At 35.4% G+C, this 22061-nt stretch overlaps 3 protein-coding genes across 3 annotated transcripts; 1 reads left to right on the top strand and 2 right to left on the bottom strand.

Moving 5' to 3' along the window:
• The first annotated feature begins 159 nt into the window (after nt 1-159).
• Nucleotides 160-12429, top strand: LOC144448957 (serine/threonine-protein kinase Chk2-like). Its single transcript, XM_078139345.1, has 13 exons — nt 160-463; nt 1881-2008; nt 2471-2543; nt 3129-3285; nt 4171-4279; nt 4953-5006; nt 5614-5678; nt 6518-6617; nt 7677-7715; nt 8130-8341; nt 9129-9244; nt 9607-9770; nt 10566-12429. The coding sequence occupies exons 1-13, from the start codon at nt 289-291 to the stop codon at nt 10683-10685; spliced, it is 1512 nt and encodes a 503-aa protein (XP_077995471.1). The 5' UTR covers nt 160-288; the 3' UTR covers nt 10686-12429.
• A 398-nt stretch (nt 12430-12827) lies between these two features.
• On the bottom strand, nt 12828-17336 carry LOC144449577 (glutathione S-transferase theta-1-like). Its single transcript, XM_078140139.1, has 5 exons — nt 17080-17336; nt 15293-15380; nt 14942-15092; nt 14262-14429; nt 12828-12995 (listed from the first exon to the last, which is right to left on the bottom strand). Exons 1-5 carry the CDS (start codon nt 17189-17191, stop codon nt 12828-12830), a joined length of 687 nt encoding a protein of 228 aa, XP_077996265.1. The 5' UTR covers nt 17192-17336.
• A 630-nt stretch (nt 17337-17966) lies between these two features.
• Nucleotides 17967-21907, bottom strand: LOC144449427 (glutathione S-transferase theta-1-like). Its single transcript, XM_078139958.1, has 5 exons — nt 21746-21907; nt 20528-20615; nt 19662-19812; nt 18844-19011; nt 17967-18137 (listed from the first exon to the last, which is right to left on the bottom strand). Exons 1-5 carry the CDS (start codon nt 21855-21857, stop codon nt 17967-17969), a joined length of 690 nt encoding a protein of 229 aa, XP_077996084.1. The 5' UTR covers nt 21858-21907.
• Between the last annotated feature and the right edge of the window lie 154 nt (nt 21908-22061).

The raw sequence follows: 22061 nt of genomic DNA, 5'->3' as shown, positions 1-22061 counted from the left end.
CGTTACATCCTTTCGTTGCCCGCAGACACTTCCGCTTTTCCATCAAGGGGTCTCACGCCACGCATTCATTACGAAGTCGTACTACCGATGTGTTTGTGGGACGGTTTTCCAGGGAAGATACCACATTCACTCCACAAAGTGAGAGAATTTTCGTCCTTATTGAACGCCTTTGATATTCGACAGATATCAGTGTTTATATATGCGTTAATCTCGGAGTAAATTTCACCGGGGTACAAACGCAAAACAAGTTTGTACATGTTTCATACTTATACGTCAAAATAGTTCACCATGAGTCAGAGCGGCCATAATACGAGTAGCAGCTTGTCGAGCGGGGGAACCCTATCAAGTATGGAAACTTTACCAACGCAGGACGTTGTTGATGGCGATTTTGAAGACGAAGTTGACAACGGTGAAGTCATATGGGGGCGTCTTTTTCCTCTAGGCAAAAATTTTACAGCTCTTGGTAAGAAATTGTGACTTATTTTTGTGGCAAAGTAAAGCTCGGTGTCGACAGGTGAATCTGAATAAAAATGTGTATGACGTGAGACCAAGTTGTAGGTGATAGTCACAAGCCTTTCTGCTTTCTATGCCTGTTTATAAAACCGAATGTCGCCCACATAATAAAGATTGCTAAAGACATGTAACCAGATCTAGGATCATTTGTTTTCGCGAATGTAAAAAGTAAATACTAATACACCGTATCAGACTTAAAATGATAATATATGCATGTCATTTAACTGGGTCAAACAAAATTTAGATTTCACTTTCCGCAAGCAAGCTAGCAAGACTCTTTACCATAACACACGCACAACGATAAACAGAACCATGGTCTCATGGTGTAAAAGTGCAATATAAATACAGAAAGTTACACTTAATTTATTAATATCCATTAGGGTACATGTAGCTCTGGGCATGGATGTATTAGTGACTAATACATCCATGCTCTGGGTATGGATCACAGTCCCTCTATCAGTATCACATATGCACTCTGATAACGCCAACATATTTCTGTTTCTCCAGATATGTGTTGGAATTATTGGAGTGCATATATCCAGGACTTGGGTACAGGTAATCAAGAAGTACACACACAACACACCAGTTGTCATATATACTGTTGTGATGTACATACATTCACACCCCTGTGTCTCGAGGTCAAGGGTCACCATGTGAAATATGTGTATGTATCCAACTGATATCATGTATTCCAGTCAAATGAGCTACCATTGTCAACATTTAAAAATAAATAAATATCAGAATTCATGGACCATCCAGCACTGATCACCATGTGTGTGGTATTAGATAAGTACACACACAGACGATTTCTTCCTTATCTGTGGTACAGAGATGACATGGCAAACCCTAGAAATTTGTTTTCAAAACCATTTCAGTTATAACAGTGTAGAAATAGTGTATGATAGTATTTACTAGTTTAGATGGAATTGGAAGGTGTTTTTTATAGTCTTTGGGTTTGGTAGTTTACTAAGACTTATTCTCAGTCACTGACTTCACTGTTTGTCATTCCATTGTAGTAGTAATTGTAATACAGTGTAGCTGTATAGCTATGTCTATAACCCCGTAGAGACACTATGGTGTAATGATCACTTTTAACAAGACTAACCATTTTTAGGGATTGCTTACTTAGATTTATTCATTATATTTTCAGTAACTATCATAATTGTTTTGTTTCATTACAAGTGTACTGATCATTATTCATCGTCATTACACACACACACACACACACACATTTTTCAACCTCCCCCCACCACACACACACAATTTTTAACCCCCCCCCCCCACACACACACTCTATTTACCACTCTATTTACCATTATTCCCCATCAATTTACATATGTTCCCTGGCCTTTTGTGTTCATATTCAGATCTAATCAAAGAGGACTACTTATTTGGTAGGGAGACGTCATGTGACTACTGCTTTGATACACCACAGGTCAAGAAAAATGTCACTTTTTTCCAGGCATTAAGTAAGAATCACTTCAGATTATTTAGGGTAAGTAGAGATGGAATCAAACTTTCATTTTGTGTGAAATTACTTGATAAAGTCTGAAATATTCCCTCTGACTAAAGTATGAAGGGTGCCTAGTAATCTTGTGATAACTGAGAACCCTTTTGGGGTATGAATTAAACTCATTTCGTTTCTTGTAAATATAATATAAAAGTAGCCACTAGTCCTAAGATTCTCCTGCTCTCAAACTGGCAAGTAAAGATTGTCATTGGTTGTACTGATCAATGAGCGCCCTCTACAGAGATCACCAGTAATGATAGAAGGTATTGCAGGTATCACCAGTCTCTTAGTCTGTAAGGTATGCTGTGTCTGGCAACCCCTTTGATAGCTGATAGCATGTCATATCTTACAGACTACCAGTCATGAAAACATTATAGGGAGAACACTGAAACTGAATTACATATATGTACCAGTAAGTTTTTCTTCACTATTTTATCTCTTATTCAGGATTCATCCAACTCGCACACTTTCATTGAAGACAAAAGTTCAAATGGAACCTTCTTAAATGGAGAAAAAATAGGTGACGTATGCAATACACAGTCCTTGCTTTTGGGGAGCTGAGATGAAAACTAGCGTACAATTTCTTTGAACGTTTGAGAAAATGTTGTAGTGGTCTTATTTGAGTTGTGCTAACTTCTGATGCGATCCTGTGATCGAGAAATTTTAAATAGTGATATATACTTATAAATGCTTGTAACTTGTTACATGTGTAGTATTGTCAGCCTGTCTTTTTTGAGATCTGCTAGTCAAATAAATAATTCTGTTTTTGTGTGTATTTTTTTTCAGTCTGTTTTAGTATAGACCCTCCACTTCAGCTATGGAATGTTTTGAGCATTGTTGCATTCTTTTTTCCCCCTCAAAATAAAATTTAATAATAATAATAATAATAATAATGATGATAATTATTATATGATAGAAGATGTAACATTTTGGCAGACAGATCAAAAAGACATGTAGATCACTTTACATCATTGTTTATGTATTTCATCTTTTTTTTTGTAAGCCACCCAGACAAAAGCTCATAAATTCAGTGTTTGCTACTTTACACTAATCATTTCCACTCCAAATTCTGACACAACTCCTTAATATTTTTTTTTCTATGTAGGTAAGAATAAAAAACAAGTTTTGAACAATAACGATGAAATTTCGTTAGTAACCATGAAAAACAAGGCGTTTGTTTTCATGGACAGCAACGAATCCGATCAAGAGAATCTACCAAAAGAAATGAAAGACAAATACAGACTTTCTAAAGTGCTTGGCAGGTGAGAAGACAACTGAATCAGTAGTCCCTTGAAATTTTTAGCACAACTGAACAAAGGTTTAGTAGTTCTGTAGTCATGGTAATGTGTGTATCTGCAAGGCCATCAGGCAATCTAGTTTGTTAAAAGTCATTTTTATCAAAACGCACAAAGAAAATAGTGACATCTCTGAATAAAAATACAATGTTCATTAAGATTTTGGTATTTGAATCAAATTCCTCAAGAAAGCCCATTAAAGCTACACGAGCTGTAACTGGATCATTTTTTGAAACTTTTTTTGTGTGAGATATAATGACTTACTCTCAATATTGTACACCCTGGAATGTATTGAATAATTTATAGGTAAACATGTATGTATGTGTAGTTGTACACATAACACAATTTTTCATTTTGCATTTTATGGTACAGACCCTAAAATCAGTACTATATTGACCAGAAAACATTGAATTTGAACAGAAAACACAACCATTCCGAGGACATGTGAAAGAATATTGGCAATTGCTGTGACGTAAATTTGATGATCTAGTTTGTCTTGATGTTGAATATTTAATGAGCACTACCATATATAGGTATCAAGGCAAATCAAACTACAATGGTGATGGCTTCAAAACCAAGCTTTCACTCAAGATTTAAATCTATCACGACACTAACCACATATAAAATTGACCAGTTATTAACAGGTACAATGTTCTTTTATAAGTAATTGAACTATTTTTTAGCAAACATGACTTTGGTTGCTTGATCAAAAAAGGTTCAAAACTAGTGATGAGAATTAAAGCAATTCTTATACTTATTTACTACTAAAAAAGAAATATTGCAGATGATAATTTATTTGCAGATGATGAGTTATATAACCACATATTAACCTATCTTTGATTTGATTTCCAGGGGAGCATGTGGAGAGGTAAAACTGGCTTTTGAAAAGGGAACATGTAAAAAATTTGCAGTCAAAATAATTCAAAAGAAGACATTCTCTATAGGTGGTCATGTCAAAAAGGTACGTCTACAAAATGAAAAAGGACTATATAAGCAACCCTTATTTGTTAAAATTATACTCAATATATGTAACATATCTAAGGGGTGAGATCAAAAGTTCAGTGTAGGATAAAAAATAATTCTTTTAGTTTGCAGTGGGGTGGGGTCGGGTTTGGGTGGGATGGCAGTTTGAACTGTTTTAGTTCTCATCTGACAAAAATTATTTCACTTTCAGTGGAATCTCTCTTGAACCCATAAATACAAATATTTCAAAAAATTGAAGACTTTTCACTATACCGGGATAGGGGTTGGGGGTGGGAGTAAAAGTACATGCATGGCCCTAATGCATTTTGGGTATGAGGCCAAAATTCACTGCCACTTCTGAAAAACTCTTCTTCTTGGCCATCCATGATGATCTTAGCTAAATGTACACACATTGTTTATGCTGTTGTCAGCTTTTTACAACAATCATTATAGTGTCATTCAACGAGTATCTTTCTCACTACGTACTGGCTTCATATTCATAGTACTACTACACACTTATTTGAAATTGATTGTGCTGTCTGAAACAGTTGTCAATTTTGGAATCAAGTTTAACATTTCGTTAAAGAATTTTTATTTGAAAACGTTGGTGATTTTACTTACTTCAGCTACAAGTTTTGCACTTTTGACCGATCAGTATTCTTGCTTTTTAGGACATGACTGCTGCTGTCAAGGAGGAAGTCAAGATTCTAAAAGCATTGCACCATGTAAGTTAAAATGATAGTGAAATAGTTGAAACATATATGATGCTGATAGGGTTTGAAATAACTAAAGAAAATTGTGGATGCACCAAGAAATTATGTCATAGCATCCTTTATTTAGTGTTCCTAATTGCTCTATCACACACACATCACTGTTATGGTACTAGACAGGTGGGTCCAGTGTCTGTCATCATATGTGGTCGGTGTTGTCATGATCATAAACAAATGCACATGCCTGAACCCAGAAACACTATATTGAAATATATCAACATGATTACAATGATAAGATTATGTATTTATGGACTTGAAAAGCAACGTCTGATGTTAGCAGTTTGGGTTACAAAAAAGGCCAGGGTAAACAACAAGTATCATGAAACCAGCGTTCTTCACTTACTAGTCTCAAATAGTAGAGATGATATTTTGGATAGATGAAGGGAAATGATACAAGCGTCATTTTCAGAAAGAACTCTACACCATATTTCATTAGTTGCCATGCCAAATGTGCCACAGAATTACTGTTATGATGGCAAGGGAAAGGCATGTTGTTTAAGCTCACTTGAATAGATATTTTGTCGTTACGTAATTCTCACTTTTTCACTTGCTTGTCTTGCAGCCATGTGTTATAGCAATAGAAGATGTATTTGAGTCTGAAGATATACTCTATATTATTTTGGAACTGTGAGTATTTCTTTAAGGAAAAGTCAAGTCAGACTTATTTCTGTCTTTAGTACACTTGTATTGATTACTGCTATCAACTTAAAGGAAAACTTAAAGTCCAGTCAGACTTATTTCTGCCTTTAGTACACTTGTGCCGATCAGATCCCACTGGTGAAATTTACGCAAAATAATGTTGTGAAGACCACAGTTATCACAATGTATCTAGTTCCCTCAAACGAGACGGGTCAACACAATCGATAGTATTTCTGTCGTTAGTAAACTTGTATTGATTACTGCTATCAACTTAAAGGAAAAGTCCAGTCAGACTTATTTCTACCTTTAGTACACTTGTATTGATTACTGCTATCAACTTAGAGGAAAAGTCCAGTCAGACTTATTTCTACCGTTAGTACACTTGTATTAATTACTGCTATCAACTTAAAGGAAAAGTCCAGTCAGACTTATTTCTACCTTTAGTACACTTGTATTGATTACTGGTATTTAAATTACGTATGATTTTGGGTGATAAAATAACTCTTTAGTAACTTACTCAACTTTGAGTTGTTGTAAAGAAGCTCTGCTTCATTTATCAAAAGGACATTATGAACAGCACTTCTAGTGGCAAAACTGTACAAAATTTTTTGTTTCTTTAATCAGAGTAGTGTCAGAGATTGGTACCAAGTTCATGCTTTCTGAACACTATTGTTAATTCTAATTTTGTCAATCTTTTCCAAACATCTTCAGTTATACTGTATATTGACACATTATGTGCAAGACTTTTATCAATAATTTCAAATTTTCCAGATTTTAACAGTTCAATGGCATTTTGATATATTCTGTTCATGTTTTGTTTTTTTCAGTGTTGAAGGAGGTGAATTGTTTGATAGAGTAGTTAGTATTGGAAAATTTGATGAAGCAACAGGAAAACTTTTATTTTACCAAATGGTTGTAGCAACCAAGGTAAGTAGTTATATGGTGTACTTGAATGGAGTTAAACCCCCAATGTTTGAATCCCACAGTCTTTGATTAGTGTTATCTTATGAGTGGAGCCTTAAGGATTAGATAGGACCATTCTGTTGTTCTGGATAAACTTTTACTATAGCTCTGTCAAACCACTGTCCACTCAATCCTGATCCAACATAGCCTTTAAGATTGACTCTATACTTAGTAATGTACCAGTATATTATACAAAGAATTACATCATATTAACCATGCACAGGTTAAGTTGAACAAAAAATATGGAATTTATACCCTGGTCGTTCTATATCACAGCAACACGCATCTATGTCACCGACTCATGACAGTGTGTGTCTGTGTCACTGATTCTGCTGTGTTCAAATATCAAAATTGCCATTACTTTCCCGAGTTTTTCTTTGATATTACTGGTGCTGGTATAATTACATTATTCCCCAATATGTTTCTTTATTCAAGTGGAAAATACTCATGACCTAAGGGTTGTCACTATGAGGCTAGCGAATTGTAGTGACAAAGACCCCTTAGGTCGCTCCTATTTTCCTTGGCTGAATGAAGAGAAAATATTGGGGAAGAACACCTAACTGTGATGTCATGATGTGAACTTCATGTGGTATATCCCAATCAGGGATGTAGGTAAGGGCCAGTTACCAGCTACTCTGCAGTTTCTTGCCAGTTACTTGTTCAGGAATTTATGTACAAAGCTTCTTTGGTTCAACTACTATATATCCATTGTTGGTCAGATTCATGTGTCTCCCTCATAGGTTTTTTCTGCCTACTTTTCGATTTTACGGCCTAATTTTAAAAATGTTGCTACATCCCTGCCAATACATTCTGTGACAGGTTCAAACAAATCCGATGAACTACTATTGTATCATTTGCAAGAAAGTCTGTTTTAAAATTAGAAGATTTCAGATTTCTGTAATTTAGACATCCTATTAATTCTCCTGTTCATTAGTTATCTTCTCCTGAAGCTGGATCAAATAATGTGTTGATTTGTGAATGACAACCACGTAATGAAATATGAAACACTTAATTTGTTTGCAGTATCTACATGACAGGGGTATTACACACAGGGATTTGAAGGTAAGTCCTGTCTGAATTCATAGTTTTATTATCGCATATAAAACACATCAGTTTTTATTTCTGTGTGTCTACAAAGCTAGTTAATTTATAAATAAGTCAAAAGTATGATTGCTTTTGTTCAATATATCCAGAGATAAACTATTACTCTATGCTTTAGCTGCACATAACTACGTGGGCGGGAAAAACACAAGTCAGAAAATTATGCACTGTCAAAAGTTGTATTCTAGAAGCTTCACTAAACGTTGAATCAGATACATACCGGTATACTTGATTATATGTGAATACAAACAATACTAGTAATTTGTACTATAACTAGTAACTAGTACTAGTAATTTGTTTTCATCAGCAGTACTACATTTCCCATAATACACCATTCAATATGGCTGGTTTAAATTTGCATAATTTTCTTCACAGCCAGAAAATGTGCTCCTAGCCACAGATAGTCATGAAACTTTAGTGAAGATAACAGACTTTGGTTTATCAAAGTTTGTTGGTGAGAATTCATTAATGAAGACACTGTGTGGAACTCCAACGTATCTAGCACCAGAAGTTCTCACGTCAGCTGGTATGGGTGGTTATGGCAAAGCTGTAGACTGCTGGAGTCTAGGGGTTATTCTCTTTGTTATGTAAGTTAAATTATAAGCCTTATGATTCATAAAAAGATCAACATCTCAATTCTTCAGGAAAGTTGAAGATCAGTGTTGTTGCCATGGTCACAGAACTTCAAAATTCTTATTTATCCCTGTGGAACAATTGTATTGGGTATGGCAATCAACTTACATATGATTTTGGATGATAAAATATCACCTTGGTATTAAACTTACGTGACTTGGAAAGCTTACAAAGAAGCCCTACTGTACTTGACATATACTTGGCCATTTTTGAAATTTCCTGCAAAGGTTTATGGGAAAACCTCTGGTGATGACGTCACATTTAATATAACATTTTTTGTCTTGACAAATACAGGGATCAGAGCATGCCAGAATGAATACCTGTATGGTATTGCACCCTGTCAGGGCTTTGAATTAACATATTTCTTTTGTAGTCCCAGTGGACTACCAATTTCAGAAATTAGTAGTCCAAGGATGGTGACCAATAGTCCTATATTCCTGAATTGAAAACAGAGTTCCTCGATTGGATACATGTCTGTTATTAAAATACTTTCATGTCTGTAAATCTTCCATCCTCATCACATAATCAGTGGTAGCCTGAGTGGGCTACTAGCTGCAAATTATGATAGTCCCATGACAAGAATTGGTAATCTGTGGACACAGGACTACTCTTAATTTTGAGCCCTGCCTGTTTACCCCACTCTGTTCGTTTCATCCCACCAAATCTATGCAATTCCCATATAATAACACTGTTTTTAGTAAGTTGTACGTTTACAGTGGTTTGTGATTGATTTGATTTCAGTCTTGGTGGGTACCCACCTTTCTCAGAGGAAGTCAAAGCAATGAAACTACATGAACAAGTTACGAGAGGTTTTTACAGCTTTCCGAAGAACTACTGGAAAGGAGTATCACAAGATGGTAAGGAAGATCATATAGTGTCATATGAATCTTGTGAGTGAGTGAGTGAGTGAGTCAGTGGGTGAGTGAGTGAGTGGGTGAGTGAGTGAGTGGGTGAATGAGTGAGTGAGTGAGTGAGTGAGTGAGTGAGTGAGTGAGTGAGTGAGAGTGAACGAGCGAGAGAGGGAGGGAGGGAGGGAACATACTGAATTCACAAGGTATACTTTCACTTTAATTTCACATAAAACACTCAACTTACACAAATGATTGGCTTTGATCATAACAATATATGATGGTATTTATATATATATGGTCTTTTTTATGCTATATGTGTTGTGTACAAGAATTGAGTGTATAACTCTTAGTTTTGTTTGTCTTGGCAGCCATTGATCTCATCAAGAAACTTATGACAGTTGATTCTAAACGTCGATTCACCACAGCTGATGCATTAAATCATGTCTGGCTGAAAGATGACGTCATAGTGAAAAAAGCTCACAAATTAATGTATCCGAATGCAGAATACATGCCACCACCATCAACTGCACCGGTAAGTAGTCGATGGTTATCCTTGTAGATTGATATATAATTTGGTATCAGGGTAGCCCTTTTCATATTTGTTTTTCATGACCTACATGACCCTACAGTTTTTTGATTCCATAAAATAGTTTTAAAAAATCGACACCCCTTTCTGACCAGATTAGCATAAGAAATTCCATCTTACCACTGATGGTAAGATGGCAACACCACAAGTTTTTGTCTTGTTGAAAATGATAATTTATTGCTGAAATATGACCCCTTTAATAAAATGAATGGTTTTATAGTTTCCTTTTTTACCTTAATTGTCACTAAGTAGAAGTATATCAGTGAAATGCAGGAAAACATTCATGCCCTTTTAAATGAAATTCCCTGTTCATGCATGTTTGCCACAAATTGTTCATTTTTTTTGCAAAGTGATTGGAATATATAGGTTTTCGAAAGTTGGTCCTCTCAGCTAACTTATTGCAAATATACAAAAAAGGTGATATCATGGTTTTCGTATTCAAGTGTCAAGACCATCGGCTGAACTCATGATAGCAGAATCACATTTTCTAAAGACTGTTGTGGTAAAACTTCATAAAAAAATTCGACAGATGAAGAAGGTACTATTGTACAGATACTGTGAAAGTTTCGAGCTGGCATCTCTCTTAGAAATATCAAAAATGCTCTTCTGAAATCTTTGAGTTTAGCTTGAGTGACGGTTCAGTGCGACGGTTATTTTTAAATTGATTCCTTTGATCTTGCCGGCCATTCCCGCAGGCTAGCGATCTGACTATAAACTGATTACTTATGTCTATGTTTTCAGGCACCAGCCAAGAAACGAGGTCGGGATGTATCATGTGATAGCACAGATAGTGCTGAAAGTCTCCCCAAAAGACCATCAGTGGATGATACAGACAGTGAGAGTAACACCAACAATGTGTAGATATCAACCTTGGGTTGAACTGTGACTATGCTGTATATATGTTGTGACCCATAGACAATGACTGGGTAGTTGAGATTTACCCCAGGACGTTATAGACAAATGGTTCTTACTGTATGATTTCTTTTAAACGGAGAGAGATTTTAGTCTGTATGGTATGATATGTTGGAGCGCCCTCGTGCATCAGCCAGTCCCTTTCAAGATCAGGCCGTTGAGGGCAGTATGCATCTTACACTCTTCAGATATTTATGTAACATTTATGCTTTTGTTACTGTTGTTCTGATAGAGCAACCAAAACTTACATTATGTGCATTGAGTGTATCGCCTGTTTTGATCGTTTGGCTTTGTCAAACAGTGTATTTGATTGTTCTAGAAAGTGACCAAACTTATCAACACAATCACAACACAAACATAAGGATATTTATGTTTTTCGTGGTGGACATTTCAAGCAACTCTTATCATTCTTTTGTGGGAGAACACTTTTTATGTTTTTAGTTTTTGTTTCTTTATTTTATGCAAACCAAACTGCCAGAAGTGGGAGAAACAATTTGTTTCTAGATGAGGCTTTTGATAGTAAAGGGGTAACCACTACCATGGGCATTGAATGGATAATGGAAGTACGAGTAATATGTTTTGTATCATTTAGTACAGAATTAGAGTATACGTTTAATACAGAGTGTACATTGCTCACATTCATACATACTTACACATCACAGAATCTGTATTCCTTGATAAAGTTATTGCATTGTGTATTCTAGTGTCCTGATTCATGATTATGGCGGTTCAAGGAATGCTGATATGTACATTTCAAGACACACTAATGATTGTGTACATTTCATGATATCAGAAACTCTGATTATCGAGTTCTAATGAACACTGCATTGTGTACATTTCGTGATATCAGACACACTGTGATTACTGAGTTCTAATGAACACTGCATTATGTACATTTCATGATATCAGACACACTGTGATTACTGAGTTCTAATGAACACTGTATTGTGTACATTTCGTGATATCAGACACACTGATTACTGCATTGTGTACATTTCATGATATCAGAAACTCTGATTACCGAGTTCTAATGAACACTGCATTGTGTACATTTCGTGATATCAGACACACTGTGATTACTGAGTTCTAATGAACACTGCATTGTGTACATTTCATGATATCAGACACTCTGATTACTGAGTTCCAATGAACACTGCATTGTGTACATTTCATGATATCAGACACTCTGATTACTGAGTTCCAATGAACACTGCATTGTGTGCATTTCATGATATCAGACACTGTGATTACTGAGTTCTAATAAATACTGTGTTGTGTACATTTCATGCTATCAGACACACTGGGACATAGACAAAGCTGTGTCCACCGGACTCCAGTAACCAGTGTGGCTTAATTATATGATGAAACAGACAACAAGCATACAGCCTGTAGTAAGCAAACAATAACAAATTCAGATATATATTGTGCCAACTGGCTGTACAAATAATACAATTGCAAGGATTTTGCTTAAGCTGCGATTTTATCATTGCTTGAATATACACAGAACTGAGAATTAAACAGTTTTGTACCTGTCAATCATATCTTGTCATACTTGTTTACAACAATGTAGTCATATTGACTTTAACAAATTGATGAAAATGTGAAGACCTTGTAAATGAAACAAAAAGGGTTTTTTAAAAATTCAAAATATGAATACGCAAATAAGAAATGTTTTAAGAGTTGAATTTGAATTATAAAATGATATTTTTTAGTGTCTGTCTTTTTTTGCTATCTCAGGTTAGTATGCCTGAAATGTAATGTTGATTGTGTTGGCATCTAATGTTAGCCATAAATGCCATTAAAATATATACAACTTATATCATATTGTCAGTTGCATAATTTATTTTCAATTCCCATTCTGATCCATATATTTGTTACAAAATATTGCTGACAAAGATCAATTTACAAGTTCAAATACATACATCTCATTTATTTTGTCCTTAAATTTACAACTTACTCTAGAAAATAGTTAACTAGTTCCACATAAAAGTAGAAATCGTTATCATTTAATCAGTTTCTGTCCTCCACACCAAGGACAGTGGTATCACATACAGAGATCTCAAACATGACCACTGTCACGTACTGCACCAGTTACAATTTGGCTCCAGCAGCCTTCAGTCTCTTCTGTCTCATTTTGTAAATTGGAGTATGAAATTCATCAAATGATGGTTGTAATCTGCTCTTCACCCTCTCTATCCAGGCTGTCAGTTTGGGCTGGTTCTCAGTGATATTCCTTCCTGTAGCAGCCAATTGCATGATCTGTTATAAAAGGAAATACTGATATTAACCCAAATGCAAGTGCACCTGTTTTATTCATATGGGGACCAGTGAGCAGTATACATACATGCTTGTCACATTTAAACCAATCAGAATTATAGTAACACCTGGTGTAATCAACAATCGACTGGTCAGTACTCTTGGTGATTCTGCCTTTAAGTTTGACAAATGAGAAGTATTGTAATACCTGGTGTATTTAGACCAATCCGCACTTCAGGTGATTATGTCTATTAAAGCTAGACCAATCAGGAGTATAGCAAAACCAGTTGTAATCAAAATTAGACCAATCAACAGTCAGGGTGATTTTGATATGTCAAATGCCACAAACAATTGATCCAATATAGTCACTGATAGTGTAGTGTTATCTGTGGCATCGAAGGCCAAGATCTCTCTATGTCTAGTTCAATTATGAGATCCTGAGATGAAATTTCAAATTCAAATGAAGCCACCCACAGTCATTAGCATCATGTCTTTGTTAATCAATCACAGAATTCTGCCCAATAATAAGTTAGTTTTTATTGTGGGCAGTTACATAATGTCCATATATTGTATATTTATCAGCTCAGAATGCTACTTATACACTTTATATCATTCTAACAGTTGGGGGTTTCATATTTGCATGAACAACTTTTTGTTCATTTATTTCTCACTGAGCTTGTCTTTGTTAAGAGATATGATATGATACCATGGATAGCATCTAGACTAAATCATTGATAGAATACCATTAATATATTTATCCAATCATCGTCACAGTTGACCAATCAGAAGTGTAGTAACACCTGGTGTAATCGTAATTAAACCGATCAGAAGTGTAGTAACACCTGGTGTAATCATAATTTAACCAATCAGAAGTGTAGTAACACCTGGTGTAATCATAATTAAACCAATCAGCATTTCATAATTCATTATCAATACAGGCAACTGATGTATTTTTTCCACTATTTTTTAGAGTGAACCTTTCACATCATATCTCACACTGACTATAAATAACCCGTCATAGTCCAACCACTCATAACTTTATTAATTTAGTATCATATTTATATTCACATTTGGACCAACAGAAACTGAAGTACATATAACATGTACAATACTACTGCTACCCTGCATGTCGTCTGTAAGGTATGCTGTGATTGGGCGCCCTCACACAGCAGTCAACCCCTTGCACAGGAGGCTGGTGAGGGCAGAGTGGCATGATGTATTTTACAATCTACCAGGTGTATGCAGATGTGTATTATTTACTCCACTTACCTCTGGTACAGCCAGTACGTCGGCGATAGTGATATCATCTCCACATAGAAACTGTTGATCTTTAAGATAGACATGTTCCAATCTTTTCAATGTTTCTGCCAGTACTCCTAGTTGGTGTTCTAGTTTTGCTTGATCCACATCAGTTCCTCTCATTCTGGGAATGACAACCTAAATACAAATCATTTTCTGGTCAGTAAATCACAAATTAATGGTCAAGTCGTTTCACGGTTGTTTCCACAGGTTGTTTTCAGTCATCTTTATCGGAAGTAGTCATGTGGGGTGTACTTATAATGGGCTGATAATAATAATAACAATCTTTATTTGTTCAAATAAATTTGGAAATTTGTTGAATGGTCACCACAAGAGCAGCACCCTAGTGTTGAAGAAGCAGGAGGAAACTGGAGTACCTGGGGAAAACCTGTATTGTTCAGCAGGGTCAAACTGAGCCTCACCCTTCATACATACAGACTTGGTTAAATTTTGATCAAACCCTGCTGATATTTGGCGGGTTCGAACCCACTGAGGCTGCAGAGGTATGAAGCGTATGAGCTAACCGCTCGGCCACTGACAACCCTGATATCAATACTTGCGACATGTGCAACGAGTAATTCATTTCATTTATACCAAGTAGGTGAAATAGATGGTGTGTGTTGCATTATACAGTTCTATCAAATACTAACCTCTGTCCAGAATGCTTTAATAGAATGTTCTCTGGTATTCATATGATGCCAGGCAATATACTGATCTACCTTGGCCCGTTTCTGTACATCACTTGGATACCAATGGTCTGCTGTATTGTACTTGGCTGCCAAATACTTCAATATGGCTGCACTGTGGAGTAAAATAATATAAGACTTGTATAAATCAATGAAACACAGAGGGGGAATAAAGGCCATGGGACCGACTAAAGTCCTCAAAAGGCAATGTAATAATACAAATACTGCCACCATTTTTTCAAATTTAACTTCTTTTGTTTTTTTAAGGAAATGTATGCATACACATAATCATATAGCTGACAAAAGATGAATCACCTTTCAGACAATGTGAATTGTCCATCTTTGATTGCAGGGACTCTCATTACTGGATTAATAGCTTGATATGCCTCTTTTCTAGTATCACCTAGGAGGAAGAAATCAGAAAAGAAGAAAAATTATGAATATAAATGTTGCTCTCACGACTACTACAAAGTCTGAAGGTGACATTGTTCTATTGACAATGCAGGCTCAGTGAATAGAACTGACAGAGTTTCAACTGTTCACATTTCCCTAGTATTTGTGGAGTCATGGCCAAATGGTTAGAGTGGCTGGCTAATGGAATCAGCAGATTGCAGGTTTGAGAGCCCCATCGCTGCCATTTGTGTCTGAATGGCTAAAGTCCTTGGATAAGATTTGAACCACTTTAGTGCCCCAGTTAACCAAGCTGTATAATTAGGGATCTGGTAGGATAGGGTTGCTTTGTGAATGGTTTAATCCAAGGCTGCAATGGATTTTATGCTCTCAAGGAAGTTGATGAAATATAATGGGCCATTGTGTGGCTATATCAATGCAAGGGATAAAAAATTTAAGCGTTTGCCATGGAGTTTTCTGTAAGACAGGAACATTATATAAACACACAATATTATTATTATCATCATTTTTTATCAAATCACTTGATTAAAAGACTGACATTTCATCTGAAACACTACTCATTTCCCATAGTCACATTCTCCATTAATAGTGAAGTCTGAAAGTACCATTAAAATTGTATGTGCAAGTTTTTCATCATGTACATAAATAAAATTGTTATGGGAATAAATGACCAAAGAATTTTACAGTAGCAGAGACTAAAGTCATAATTTTACATGTTATATTATCACTGGATATTAAATCTAAAATGTAAAATTACAATTTTAGTCTTTGCTAATCTTACAATTAGTAGAACTCTTTGGTGTTAATATTATTTCTGGATAATTCAAGTCCTCCTTGCACATGGAACAAGCCGAGATGTGATTGATATTTACCAGATGCTCTTCTTCATCTGTATGTTGGAGGCGAGCTGAGAGGGGAGAGCAGGTGTGTGTGTGTGCAGTGTTTGTGGGGGCCATAAAGGGGTGGTGTCAGAGTTTTCATAGTCTATTCCCCTATACCAGGAATTGTTATGATTTACACCGCCACCCACTTTAGGGAGCCGTAATTTTTTATGACCGGGGGAGGAGGCGAGGGGTGGAGGAATTGCTTTGAATTTGAAGGTGGCGATCCCGGGGGGTGGGGGGGGGGTGGGGGGTGGGGGGGTACTCCTATAGAATGGGTATACACGTATGTACTGTGGTTTTGACCCCCCCCCCCTTTTTTTTTGACTCATGTAGACTTTTGAGTCTTGATTTTTAAAGCATTATGTAGAGGTTTGACCCACCTCTTTGAATTCACGTGCAACTTTTGACCTCATATTTATTTTGAACAAGGTTTTTTCAGTCGTCTTTATCGGGGGGGGGGGGGGGCAGCCAATGAACTTACGATGACTGAAGCATGCACATGTCACGTGAAAGTGTATCAAAAGTGTTCAAAACTCATGACATTTGACCCCTGTTTCTGGCTAAAATGTAGACTTTTGACCCCAACATTTTGAATTTTAGTAGTTTGTGGTTGTAATATTTGTATGGTAAATTATTTACCATACATTTAAAAAAAAAAGTCATACAGATTTATTAGAGTACCTGTGGAAATAGAGGTAAATAAAACATTTAGCCGCTTTCACCACATCAGATTTTAATCAGATTGGTGTGCTACAAATCTTGTTGGATATGACCAGAGTCAATATTTGCAGTTAAAAAAATACTTACCTGCAAAAACTGATGTCACTTTTTTCTCATATGGGATGTTATTGACCTCACAAAACATCAGCACAGACCTAGAAGGCTGTGACATCATGTCAAAATACACTTCCAGTCCCATTATTGTGTCTTACAGTAGCTCCCCTATAACTTAAAATGCAAACTAGTACTGTAACTAACACCTGTGGACTCGACACATCAGCACAACGAACTTTAATTTCTAGTCCCTTGATTTCCAACCTTTGATCACGGAGGTCTTGTTTTGATGTGGGTCAAAGGTCAATTACTTAAAAGTCAGGTGACTAGCAGTATGCAAAGTAGTTGAGGTGAACTTTAACCTTCAGCTAGCTCTGGATCAGTGATGACGTTTATAACAAATATATATGTTATAAATGTATCACGAAAAGATATATTTTTTCAGGCCAAAATAATTCTCCATAAATATTATACTTAAAGAAAGAACACTACATTTTGGAAAAACTTGATATCTTTCAAAGATTAAATATTTTATTATGTAAAAAATTTCAGATAATTTCTTTTCAAATGTGAAAAATTTAAAATATGTGATGGTCTAACAACCTATTGCATAAAGACTTAAACCTTGCACAAAGTCCACAATAATGACTGAACACATATCAAGTGGGAGAAGGGCAGAGGTTGTTTTTTTTCTTTTTTTTTCAGGATTTTGAGTTGGTTACAAGGATGCTATTTTATCATTCCAAATTATTTGCAAGTTGATAGTAGTAACCAATACAAGTGTACTAAAGGTAGAAATAAGTCTGACTGGACTTTTCCTTTTAGAAAAATGTAATCACAGTGTTCATTATTGTTGATGGAAAAAAATCATGGCATATCACTATCAAAATGATATCAAATACATCATATCATAATTTTTCTTATAATTTTGATGCAGCTGCTTTTTTCAACCTCTTCTGTCGTATTTTATTAATTGGTATGTGGACTTCATCAAAGTATGGGTTCATTCGATTCCTAACTCTTTCCATCCAAGATTTCACTTTGCTATGATTGTCAGTCACATCACGACCAGTACCAAGGGCTTGCATCAACTATAGGTATGTAAAATATAAGAAGGAAGAGAAAAATTAAACCAGTACACTGAAAAATGTAAAAAATAACAGTGAAAATTACTGAAAAATACTCTTTTAACATTTTTTACCCATGATTACCATTTCAGAGTAAGGCCAAAAAAGAAAGAATGAATTGTTTCTGGTCAGGACATATTGTCTAAAGTGATGTGACACTCCCCTCTGTGTTCATTAATACATTTGTACTTTATTTTGTTATTTTTTGTTAACTATTATTACTTTAGTTTATATATTTACTAGTTTGTATTATCACTAAAACCTTATTGCAGAAAAATCAAATGAAGAAACGTAGTTTATATAATATATATATATATATATATATATATATATATATATATATATATATATATATATATATATATATATATATATATATATATATATTATCAATAGAAGTGCTCTTGTCTTGCAAGTAAAACAACTAGCCAAATTCTCAGCTCTGATCATGAAATCTAATGTATATGTAATATACAGCCTTCTTGTGAACACTTTCTGTTTTTTAGCTGTAACTATGACAATGCTAGAGACTTGAAGCGGTTTTTTATTTCAAAAATCCAACTCAAAACAAACTTTTTTTTTTTATCCTTTTAAATTCAACTTTCTCTTTGCTGCATCCTACATTTGAGACTATGTTTCAAAACAAGTGAAATAAAAGTAACTTCCATACCTCACATACTCCCAACAAATCAGCTATACTGATTTCATCGCCGCACAAGAAACGTGAATCTTTCAGGAACATAGATTCTAGTTTATCTAGGGCATCATTCAGTTGTGTCAAAGCGTTCTCTGCAGCTTGGGTGTCCACTGGTTGCTTGGTCATTGCTGGCATCATAATCTTGAAATAAAAATGGAATGTACACTGAACAAATATACTAGTGACACAAAACAAGAAATTCATCAAGAAATATTAGACAGCCAAAAGACATCTGTACCTATTTGTTTTCCTTTTTAAGTTATTCATGATGAAGACCACTGAGGGCAGAACAACACAACATATCTTACAGTGTAATTACTGTACTACTGGTTACTTCAGTTTCACGTTATGAGTAAATTTTCCAATATTTTTATTTCATAACTGGTAGAAAACAGTATACAATTACACACTCAGCATGGAGACAGTCTCTTTGTTATAGTCTGGAAAGTCCGAAAAAATCTGCCTGACTTTACCTGGTGAATCAGTGTTATATGGAACATGATAATGACGTAACATATTAGAAAGATTGTAGCACACATGTTTTACTGAAATTATGAAAGCAAAGTTACATGATGAACACAACCTGGAATGTCCAGTATATTTCAAATAGGTATTACAGTACACAGGTAAATATTATCAAAATAACTTTGATTAGCCATCATAATTGTAGATGGATACTTGGTCAAATGTTGTGGAGAGAAAATAAACAGACTAAAATGGGCATTTTATGGTATATTAACTGACAGAACCTAGGTTTCTGGGAATGTATAACACACTTTTACGAATAATACCTCAGTGAAGAATAGCAATCCACATGGTGGTCTAGTGTTGGTATGATGCCAGGCTAGATATTCATCTACTTTTGCTCTCTTTTTTATGTCTTTGGGATACCAGTGATCTGCAACGTTGTATTTGTTTGCAAGGTATTTCAGAATTGCCACGCTGTGTGAGAAAAAGAAAACTGTGAAATAACTCTAGAATTTTGGTATAATCCTTCCTATGGGCATGAGAATCATACAAGTTGAGTCATCACAGAGAAAAAATTAAACAAGCCAAAGAAACAGACAAATTTTTCAGTGAATTTTCCTGATGAACCTTGATTCCACAGTTAATATAATACTATTATATTCTCTTACATTCTTCTTGTTTCTCTTAAAATTAACCCACTATTCAGCATATGACTTTATGGACACATGAGCCTAATAAGGGGGTCATAGGGAGTGTAAATTGTGCATGGTGTGGGCTGCTGCAGGTCACTGTGGGCCTGGTATAATGATACTGGAGGTCATAGGTGCCTGGAAGTAAATCACCCTCCATCTCTGTTCAATGATGGTTTAAGTGCCCGGATGCAGATGGCTTAAATTCCTTCACTACCCGTTCAAAGTGCCTACTTTCAGGGTCTAACTGTGTCAACGTCAACATAATGTCCTGGTGATTCAATATATGCAATTGGCAAGTTTGTGTTTGGAACAAAAGTTCAATACGATACTATGATTTAACAACACAGATGAATTTTCAATTGCAAATGAACGATGAAATGGAGAGTCATTTCATTTCAATATGCACAGAAGTATATTCAATATACTGTAAAACCAAAGTTACAAAAAAGACTAAGAAAAGGTGAGAAACTTTATCTTGAAAATATTCATTAAAATACCTTTCTGTTAAATTGAAGTCACCATCAGAAATTGCAGGCACCTTCATCATTGGATTAATTTTGCTGAATTCTTCTGTACGATGTTCACCTACAATAGAAGTGAAAACACAGGTATGACTAGTGCTGCTTGCAGATGGGGTAAGTCGTCCCTTCCAGGTGTTGAGCAAAATGCATGCAACCATCTGCATGCAGGACAAGGGTATGAAATATTCAAGCCATAGTCACTGGTATAGGGTATAATGACATTTTTAAAGGTGCAATACCAACAGTGGTGAGTCAATTTATGACTCTCGATCAAGTTTACAATTTTAATTGTCCTGCAATATCAGAGAGTAAGTGCAGCTAAATATGCATGTATTATTTTGTGAGTATACATATAATGTACAATATATATTTGCAATGTGGTTATATTGTTTTCCCAACTTTGTAGTTTTTTGTGTACAAATAAATACCCCCCCCCCCCCCCTGAAAGAGGATTAATTAAGCTAAATTGTATAATAAGGAGACAAGATGAAGGCAAACAAGTAACTGTTAGGAGTAAAAAATATTGTGTGGTTCCGATTACATTCAATTTTAAAATAGGTGGGGTATGTTGATTTTTTTTTATATTATTATTTGTTTTTTAATATGCGAGTGTCTAGTTCAGGTAGTTATGTTTTCTGTTGATTTCTATATGGTGTTATTGGTTTCTTCTCATCAGATGTATAGCCATTACAGATTGGAAGAACAGTTTATATAATATTGTCTTTTTCAGCTGATGTCAGTTTCCGCATCCACTATTTCTTGCGAGACTTCACAATTTTCTTATTCTCTTCTCGAATACGTGAAAAAAAAGTTTATGGTCGGCGTGCAAAACTAGGTGGAGTCGGGTAACCGGAACCAAACAACTTTTTTATTTGGCCTTATCCACTGGTATGAATCATTGTTTTATTTCTTTTACAGCACTCGGCAACAATTTGAACAACTCAGTGAATTTTGGGTTCATTCAAAACCATGGCTACATGTAATGGGGTTAGAGGAACAATCGCAAGCTGCAAACTTTGTGATTTGATTGATTCTTTTCACAGTCAAACTTCTAAGGTTCTGAAAATATGCGTATACTAGAGCTAACACAAAAATCACATCTGCGCTGCAAGCAGGACAGGAACTCGAGTCATGTATACAGTCCATTTGCATAACATGATGATCATACTATCATACATGCACTAATATTTTTACCTTTGCCTAAATCCAACGTCTTCCGTGTGTAAGGTATACCATTTGATTCAAGGAACATCAGAACAGCCCTGGACGGTTGCGAGAGTATGGTGAAATAGACCTCAAGCCCCATTTTGTACTTATTCTCAGCCTATATGGGACTATGCCTGTTACAGTGTTAGATCAAAGTCTACACGGCTGAAAGGTCTTGCGTGAATTTCGTGACCTTCGTCGAACTTTTGTCAGGTGACAGAATTTGACATCCAATCAGATAATGCGTTGTATAGGACATTAACATAGGGGATTTAATTATTATTTAAAACGCTCTTTGATTGGC

The sequence above is a fragment of the Glandiceps talaboti genome, chromosome 18 (genome assembly GCF_964340395.1).
Source record: "Glandiceps talaboti chromosome 18, keGlaTala1.1, whole genome shotgun sequence".
Lineage (NCBI taxonomy): Eukaryota > Metazoa > Hemichordata > Enteropneusta > Spengelidae > Glandiceps > Glandiceps talaboti.
Note: the sequence above shows the minus strand (reverse complement) of the source record. Positions and strands in the feature narration are given on the sequence as shown.